The 9,412-nt window shown below is 42.5% G+C and overlaps 1 protein-coding gene across 4 annotated transcripts in view; it reads left to right on the plus strand.

Annotated features, from left to right (window-relative positions):
- Positions 1–9,412, plus strand: part of OTUD4 (OTU deubiquitinase 4) — a 28,838-nt gene that overhangs the window by 3,495 nt on the left and 15,931 nt on the right. For all 4 annotated transcript variants that reach the window (XM_010161402.1, XM_010161404.1, XM_010161401.1 and 1 more), the window contains exons 3-7: positions 2,429–2,479; positions 4,283–4,329; positions 7,091–7,163; positions 7,646–7,727; positions 8,523–8,667. In XM_010161402.1, the coding sequence (XP_010159704.1) occupies positions 2,429–2,479; positions 4,283–4,329; positions 7,091–7,163; positions 7,646–7,727; positions 8,523–8,667 (398 nt within the window). The remainder of the gene's footprint in view (positions 1–2,428; positions 2,480–4,282; positions 4,330–7,090; positions 7,164–7,645; positions 7,728–8,522; positions 8,668–9,412) is intronic.

Consider the following 9,412-nt stretch of genomic DNA (forward strand, 5'->3'; position numbering starts at 1 on the left):
TACTCATTTGCCCTCCTAGTAGTTGTGCTCTATTGACACGTACTGATGGTACTCATTGAAGCTCCTCTTCTCTGTCTTTCGTAATCTTTTCAGACTGGGTTGCTGTCACTAGTTCCACTGATACTGCGATAACCAGAGTTTCAGGTGGCTGTGTGTAACCACCATCTTCATTTTCACGCTCATCCTTTGTTTCTGCTTGCTGCTGTCTTCTCTTTGTTGTCCTTTTTAGCTCTTCAATTTTCTATGAGAACTTTCTGGTGCCCTTCCTTTCTTTCTCTGTGTGATATTTTTTAGGTCATTTAATTCCAACAAACAAAACAACTGCTGTCTATGATCGTGTTTTACTGATGCACCTTTTAACGTCATGCCTGATTGCTCCGGTCTAAATTAAAAATATCGGCTGAAGCAGAACTTCTAATGCCATCAGTCAGGTCCTGCTTTGACCGCCCTGACCTCCTTCTGTGACAAGGTGACCTGCTTAGTGGATGAGGGAAAATCTGTGGATATTGTCTACCTGGAGTTTAGTAATACTATTGGCACTGGTTCCCACAGCATTCTTCTGGAGAAACTGGCTGCTTGTGGTCTGGACGGGTGTACGCTTCACTAGGTGAAAATCTGGCTGGATGGCCAGGCCCAAAGAGTTGTGGTGAATGGAGTTAAACCCAGTTGACAGCCAGTCACCAGTGGTGTTCCCCAGGACTTGGTACTGGGGCCAGTTCTGTTCAATGTCTTTATCAGTGATCTGGATGAGGGGATCAAGTGCAGGTGACACCAAGTTCTAGGAGGTTCAACAAGGCCAAGTGCTGGGTCCTGCAGTGGGGTCACAGCAACCCACTGCAATGCTACAGGCTTGGGGATGAGTGGCTGGAAAGCTGCCAGATGGAAAAGGACCTGGTGTTGTGGGTCAACAGTGGCTGAATGTGAGCCAGCAGTGTGCCCAGGTGGCCAAGAGGGCCAATGGCCCCCTGGCCTGCATCAGGGACAGTGTGGCCAGCAGGACCAGGGCAGTGATTGTCCCCCTGTACTGGGTACTAGAGAGGCCGCACCTCAAATCCTGTGTTCGGTGTGGGGCCCCTCACTGCAAGACAGACACTGAGGGGCTGGAGCGTGTCCAGAGAAGGGCAGCGGAGCTGGGGAAGGGTCTGGAGCACAAGTCCTGTGAGGAGCAGCTGAGGGAGCTGGGGGTGTTCAGCCTGGAGAAGAGGAGGCTCAGGGGAGACATTACTGCTCTCTACAATCCCCTGAAAGGAGATTGTAGTGGGGTGGGGGTTGGTCCCTTCCAACTAAGAAGGGAATGGACAAGAGAAAATGGCCTCAAGGTGCGCAGGGGAGGTTTAGATTGGATATTGGGGAAAATTCTTCGTGGAAAGGGTTGTCAGGCCCTGGAACAGGCTGCCCAGGGAGGTGGTTGAGTCATCATCCCTGGAGGTATTTAAAATACGTGTAGATGTGCTTAAGGACATGGTTTAGTGGTGGACTGGGCAATGTTAGTTTAATGATTAGACTTGATGATCTTTAAGGTCTTTTCCAACCTAAATGATTCTGTAGTCTGCTCGGTTTTCCTTACTACCTTGTTTCCTAATGTATGGGTAAAGAGGCCATCCTGCTTGTAGCTTAAGTTCAAAATGGGAAGTCCTTCTTCCTTTTGGACCTCTTTGGATCTGTATTTTAACTAAACCAAGCAGATTGTGTCTAAATACTATTTTTTTAAATATGTTCTCTCTGTTGGCCAGCATGGCTGAAACACTTAGGAGTTCACATGTCTCAATTACCGCAGCATCTTTCTCCATCCTTAACAAAAGAGAATTTGGCCTCTTCGTGCGTGTTAGGGAGTGCAGCTGAAAGATTACTTCTAGCCTCGCGCTTACAGTATAGCCCCATAGTTTGCATCCTTTTACTGAAAGTAAAAGCAGTTTGCTTGAAGAGATACAGAGGAAAAGATGCTTTATGATTTGCCAGTAGCATATCTTATTTCTACGTGGGTACTACAGAAATGTGACTCCTGTTTCCGTTTGTCCACTGCTGCCTGTTTCTTCTAGCAAGACACTTGAGTAAACCCACACATGCTCTCTCCAGTGGTGCCATGCACACCTGGGATGAAAGGCCCATAAACCTCTGCTTGACAGCACCTTTGCTTGCTTGCAGATTTCCCATTTGGCTGCTAGATTGGTTTTTGGCTTTTTGTTTGTTGTGTTTTGGTTTGTGTGATGGACCCCAAAAGCTGGTTGTGTATTTATTTTCTGGAATGCAGACCTATACGGTTGACCGTATATTCCCTCCTCTTCACTTCATACTTCGGTTGTAAGCCCTTAGGGGGCAGGGTAGTCTTCAACTTCAAGTGGTACCTTCCCATTGGTCATAGACTGGGGATTCCATGTGCTAAGCTAATAATAATAACAACTAATTTATACTTTTTTTTTTTTAACAGTTCATAGAGGGGCCATTTGAAGAGTATTTAAAAAGTTTGGAAAATCCACAGGTATGTTAAACTTGATTTACAACTGAAAGCAGTACTTTTGGTGAAGTTGGTGTGTAATAGGACTTTTTATTCTCAAAGGTGTTTGAGCTTGTGTACTCTCGTACACGTGTGTACTCTACTGTAAAATGATTTGAGAAATTTTTGTCTTGCTTTAAACCTGTTATTTCTCAAAATTGTATTTGATTTGAAGCAAAATTATTACTAGTCCCCCAGTTTAATTTTACTAGTTTTATTAGGGAGTTAACAATTTGAGCAAGCCGAGGAGGAGGAGGTGTGGGGGGGAGAGGACTCTCTTGTGCAGCACTGCAAAAATCTGGTAACTTTTTTTAAACTGTTTGTACATAAATTTTATTACATTTTCCCCTCCTAGAAATTAAAGCAGGACTTTTATTCCCCCCCCTGCCATGCCTGCACCATCCCTAACCAGATGGTTCTTTATTTCATTTTCCAAAATGAATAGTGGAAGGGGTGGGGAAGGAAGTGGTTGTTAGCCTATTCTGCTTCTGTCTTGCTTTGTTTATTCCAGGAGTTTAAGTGCAGGGATTTTTTAGTCAAGTCCTGAGGTTATCCACTGTGCTGAAAGGTTTTCCATGCTGTTTTCCAGTAGCATTTATGCTGCACTGAACTACGCCAGTGTAAATGGTTTCCAGCACTGCACTGTGTGTATAGAAAATGTCTTTTTCGTACAAGTCTGCCAATGTTTAAAGAAATCCTTTTGACAAGTAGTACAGTAGCTTTTTTATGTGATCAGAGAAATTAATATGAAGTTATTCTGTATTTTTAAATTGTCGTGAGAATTTTAAGAAATATTTAAAAATAAAATCAGATTGCTACAGATTCCTGCCCCAAACTTCGTTGTAGTTGTTCTGAATGTAGTGAGATTTTCCTGAAGTAAAAAACAACAACAAAACTCCCAGAAAACCACCAAATAAAAAAAAAACCAGCCCCAAAAAACAAACCCCAAGCAAACATGCAAACCCCACCAAATCCCCAAACCAAACAAAAACGTTCTCGCCACGTTGTGCTGGAGCACAGTACAGTGGTTAGGGTGGTAATGGAAGCGGCAACTTTCACTTTTCTGTGATGTGAGTCTGGGTTTCGGTCTCACTGACATTTCACTGTTTAACAGCTTTAAAGGGCAGCTTTTCGGTCTTTCTCCAGGTGTGGGTATACAACCGCTTGCCTGTGAAATACAGCTAACACTCACATGTTTATTTTGGCTGTTGGGAAGTGGTCTGTCTACTTTGTGTTGGAGCCACTTCAGAGGACTGTGTCAAGAGATCTGTATGGAAGTTGTCTGTCTGTTAGGCATGAGTGTTAAGCTTCAACGTTGTTCTTCCAGTTCATCTATAGCTAAAGCACCTCAAAACCAGACAGTTTTGAAGGCATAGATAACTTCTTAAAAAGTACTTGGTAAATCTGACACAGTTTTCAAAAATTGCTTTTGAAAAGCCAGACAGCTGGTTTTTTTTTAAATTTAATAAGAAAAAACAACCAACCTCAAACAAACCCACCACCGTATCGCCTTTCAAAATCATACTCTTTAATGGTAGATCTGCATTTATGTGGTTGGTTTTAGTTCTCTCAGTTTTCATACAGATCTGCTTCCAGGCTGGGGAAAAAATCCCTCTAGTGTGTACCCCTTAGCCATCTTCAGACACAGTCAAAAGTGTCTCGGCTGAACTCCGGACTCGGTTCATATATTTATTTCTGACAATTGTTTCTTGCTTCTCTTGATGTACACCTGAGGAAATACAGTGATTGTGCGCGTGTGTTAACTTAATTTTCTTTTTTCCAATACAGGAGTGGGTTGGACAAGTAGAAATAAGTGCCCTTTCTCTTATGTACAAGTAAGAAAACCTTTCAATATGTCTTACTGAGATCAGTTATTTTGTTAGCGAACCAGCTGGAATAGCAAAGATGCGGTTGTATGTTATACTATGGTTCTCCAGAAAATGATAGATAGGCTTTGAAAATTGCAGCTGTTAAGGTATGACATAGAAGTAGAAAAGCGAGCTTCGAAAATGACATTTATTCAGGGGTTTGAATACGGTTTGCAATCATGCCATGCATCTCACCTGCACGACTTGATTGTGGGTGGAGTCATACAGTTGGTGTTTTGTAAACTTTCACGTCTTAATTTCTCTGTTAAAATTGCTTTTCTTCCTATTTCTTACCAGAGCTTTAATATTAACCCCATTGCTAAGCGGTGGGCGGTGCCCATTCGTAGGGAGATGGTGAGGAAGCACTGCTGTAGCGTCCTGGTGTGAGTGTAGTAGGCTCTGTGCTCGAAAGCTGTTTCACTTACCCCCTGGTATGAAGTTGTAGGCACTGACAGAAGGTTACCTGGTGTACTGCTGCAGATTATTCCTTTTCCCACTGTATCGGAGTATGTGTGTATACACACTCATCAGTATATGTTTATAATCTTGGGGAGGAATAGTTTCGCTGATGTATTTGTGTTAAATGTAATCCTGCACATTAATCTTCCTTCATGTAGTAGTATGAAATGATGTGCTGAATATCTCTGCTTTCTAATTACTGTGCGAGGGAATGAGCAATGTGCGGTGTCTTTCTGCTGTTTGTAAACCAGTTTAAAAAACAATCAGTGTTTCAAAATGCTTACAGTAAATTAATGACTTTCTTTGTACCTTGACTGTTGATGAGACAGATGGTAAGAGGAAATAAACTAGTGAAATACTACCTTGAGGTGCTTAGATAAGCGCTGAGTGCAGGCAATCGCATGAGGTTCTATCTTTGCACGTTACGTGACTAACGGGACGGTTGAGAGCTGCATGGGTGGAAGAGGACTGAGCTGAAAGGCAGAGTGAAGTTAGGCTCAATAGGCTTAGAGGGAAGGTGCGATGGTTGGATTGAGCCAGGGTGTAGGTGGACACAACTCAATTTAAGTCCAGAAAATTACGTGCTTGATGGCATTTCTCTTGGCTGGCAATACAACAAACAGAAGATCCCAACTATCCAGTTCCGATGTATTCTCGTGAAATAGAGGCGGTTTATTTTGAAGTCGTGCTATGTTGGTATCCAGGATCACAGCTGATAAATGAACACAGAGGCAAATCCTGGTTGGTAACAGTATTTTTTAAATTGCCATTGGAAATGGGAGGAGGCTTGGGGCGTGGCTGCAACTCTCTGTGGTACTTCACTGCAGAGGGATAATAGACCCTAGGTAATAGGGAGAGTAATAGCCTGGCTTTTACTCAAAAGGCAGTTTAGAAGCTCTGGGAAAGTAGGAATAGTGACGGAGGTAGGGGGAAGAGAGTGGTTTCCCTTCCTTCGTGCTGGCGGACAGAAGGAGAGCAGAAGTACACATTTCCTGTTCTGTGCCAAGTGGAGAAGTGAGAGAGTTTCAGACTTCTCAAGCATAGGGTAGAAATACAGTATGGATAGCTTTGTCCTCATTTTCATTCCTCAGACCTGTCACAAGCATAGTTTGGTTATCCGGTTCAACTTTCTATGCTTTTCAAACTAACAAGCTGAAAAAACAAGTCTAAGCGTGGAATGTAAATTCTGATTTTGCTTAACTGTAGTAGCTCAACTCTTCATATGTGGTATTTTTAATCCTCTGAAATGGAATGAGGTACCCAAACTTAGTTTGCAGTGGTAAAACTTCTTTAAACCTCTCTTGATAACCGCTCCGGACTGATACCATGGGTGGTGAGTAGCTGCCAACACTGCAGTGGCACGCCACCTGCCGGTTCGGTCCGAGCTTCCCAAAGCGTGGTTTCCGTTCCCTCGGTTGGAGGGACATCAGAGGGGTTTCTCTGCCACCTGAAATCCAGCCGTTTGAGTCTGATGAACACAACGTGATGTTAGACTCCACACTTCATGGAGTCTTCATCCAAAGGGAAAGGGGAGTGGAGGCCTCTGAATGTCCTTTTTGCAGTGTATTATCCATTTTGAAATGCAGGAAAAGGTTCTTCTCGCTGCACGTGAACAAACTGAGGCGTGTGGAGTGCAGGGTTTTCAGGGGTTTGGGAGGCTTGGTTCTTCCAGTTCCTGATACTTGGGCAGCTGCTGTGGCAGCTGGGCCACAGTTTGGGAGCAGAAACGTGTGGACCCTTTTGAGCATGAGAACCTGGTTTGGGCGGCAAGATGAGTTTCTGAGCAGACATGGGCTATTCTGTTGGCTGCCCTCTGTGCCCAAAAGGATCGTCACACGCGTGTCCTCAGCCTGCTAGCACAGATTTAGCCGAAGCCACTGCTCACCTTCTGGAAGCATCGCCATTTCCTGTCTCTGTTCATAAAACCGAGCACCTCTTTGTTCCGGTGGGTTTCCAGGTGGCAAAGGGTAATGAATTTCTCCAGGACTGGGGTGCCGTCACCTTTCCAGACACACCTACAGAAAGTGGTGTCTTGAAGTCTGTTTTCCTTGTCAGCAGCTCTGTGCATGTCGTGCCAGCACATCTGATTCCAGTATATTCTTTCACAGAAGTGAGCTGTTTTATTGACCAGTGATAGTTGTACCCGTTGTCTTCAGTATCCTCTTCCACTAAGTGTTTTCTGTGGTTATGTACGTTCCTTGAACTTGAATATTCCAGTTTTTATTGATACTAATTTTCAAATGATTTCTTAACTCTACTTTTTTCTCAGGAAAGATTTCATAATATATCGGGAACCAAATGCTTCTCCTTCACACGTAACTGAAAATGGCTTTTCTGATAAGGTAAAAAAATAATGATGGCTGTTGTTGTAAAGGCTGAATTAAGACTGTTTTATAAACAGCAAATAGTTTCATGTGAGTTTTGTTACCTGACACAACAAGATGTTTTGAGAATTCAGTTTTAACATTCTTTTTTGTACACATTTAAGGCAGCTATTCTGTCAATACATGTAGCACTTCTTTTTCAACAGATGGTCCATATTTGAGGTCTGGTATCTAAAATTCTAGTAATATAAAAGGATGTAAAAATCAACTCACAAGTGCTAACTCCCACAGCTACCTCTGTCTTCAATTCATTTTGACTTTTGCTCAATTTTTTTTTTTGTTGTTTAAAGGACATCTACGAAACATCTTGATCATTTATTGATAATCTGAGAGAGATAACAAAGCACATCAGTCCATTAAATTGAATTTAAAAGGTAATTTTCATATGAAAAATCAAGTGAGGTGCAAACCCTAACATATCTGTGTGTTTTTATTAATAGGTATTGCTGTGCTTCTCAAATGGAAACCACTATGATATTGTTTATCCCATAGAGTATTTAGAAAAGGCTGCTCTGTGCCAGTGTAAGTATTATGTTTGTTAGTTAAAAGCACGTATTTTTACCAAAAATGTTAGGATCGCCATCAGGTTTCAGGAAGAGGCTCTGTATGAAAGTTTTATAGTCATTTTTTAGTAGCTTGATTTTCCAGTTGAATAGTCAATGATGGTATGACTTTTGTGAGAGCAGAAATTCTTATTGTGTCCTGATTCTTGACCAAGCAGATTATATACCAAGAGAAGACTTATCAGCCTCTGAACCTGGCTGGTGTAATGTAAACAGCAAATGTTGGTGTGGTAATTTATAATCTGTTGCATTATCTTTGGTCAGCATTCTAGTTCTACTTTTGTATTTCAGACTGTGTTAGCAAACAAACTCTTATGTTAAAATTATCCTTGCACCTGTAACCTGTCACAGACATGAGGGGGGGTTGCCTGTGCAAAAAGTAAGTCTTCATGGGTTACTGTTTTCTGTAGTAGGTTGCAGAACAGCCCAAAAGTCTCAGTCAGGTTTGATGGGTCACTGTGACGCTCCCTACAAAGGTTCTCATTCTTCGTGAAAACTCTGCTGATGTGCAGAGTTATAAGGCTAAGGCCAAATTTGCCTGTCCAGACCTGATTTCTAGCAGCTTCATGCATATCCATTAAGCCGCAGTAGTGGCAGCTGGTTTTGCATCTGATGCCTTCACTGTTTCAATAACACATGGAAGTGCTTGCTTGCTTGGACTGAAGTCATTTGAAATGCATCCCTACTGGTGGTGTCAAGTCTCAGGTACCTCGTAACTGATTTTGCCCGGCCACTTTCTCCTGCCTTTCCCCAGCTCTGCTGTATGAGTTGCTGTATGAGAAGGTATTTGACACGGATGTAAAGAAGATCGTAGCAGAGCTTAGTGCTGTTGGTGTGACAGAGGAGAGCAATGGTAGCAGTGAAGTGTCTGCTTCAGATTCAGACGATGACAACTACAGGTGAATGAAATTTCAAAGTTAATGCAAGATGCCTGTGAATGATATGTGTTAAATGAGTTTTCTGAGTTTCTGGTGGGTAGTACAATCTAGCATTTAGGGTTGAAAACCTTTGCAGATTACTAAGGAGAAACACAAAGAAGTAAGGTGAGAACTATGAAAGAATGAAATATGTGATCTTCACTGCACCTGAGGACAGGGTTCTGGTGGCTCTGTTTTCCTGGCAGTCTGGCTTTCTTTACATGATGGAACATTGCCATTGCAACATGTCCTTCTTCCTGTTTCAAACAGCAGGATCCCCTGGGATAATTGTCAGTGTGGCAGTCTGACATGGTAAACTCCATGAGAATTAATTGGCTTGCTCTTGCAACTGAGTAGAGTTACAGGAATCGCATCCAAGTTGTGTTGCTTCCACATCTGGGAGCTGAAATGTGTGCCTGAGATGTAGCTGAGGGAGAAGTACAGACGCAGCTTGCTTCATTTTACTCCTTGATCTTCATGAAGTGATTATATTTGTGGGTTTATATTCCGTTTGCTGGACCTGGATGCTCTAGCTAGCTTTGAGATTCTGACCTACTGATTCCTTTTGCACAGCAAGCCTTTCACGGTGCCATTTTTGCATTTACATATTGGCAATTTTTGTGCTGTTTAATACTTTTATTAAAACCCTTTCTTGTGTGAAATTCCACTGAAGCCATGGAGATTATGCTGTAGTAGTGTAGTACGTTCCCTATTCCTGCTGGACGTC

This window comes from Eurypyga helias, unplaced genomic scaffold (assembly GCF_000690775.1).
Source record: "Eurypyga helias isolate BGI_N326 unplaced genomic scaffold, ASM69077v1 scaffold2601, whole genome shotgun sequence".
NCBI lineage: Eukaryota > Metazoa > Chordata > Aves > Eurypygiformes > Eurypygidae > Eurypyga > Eurypyga helias.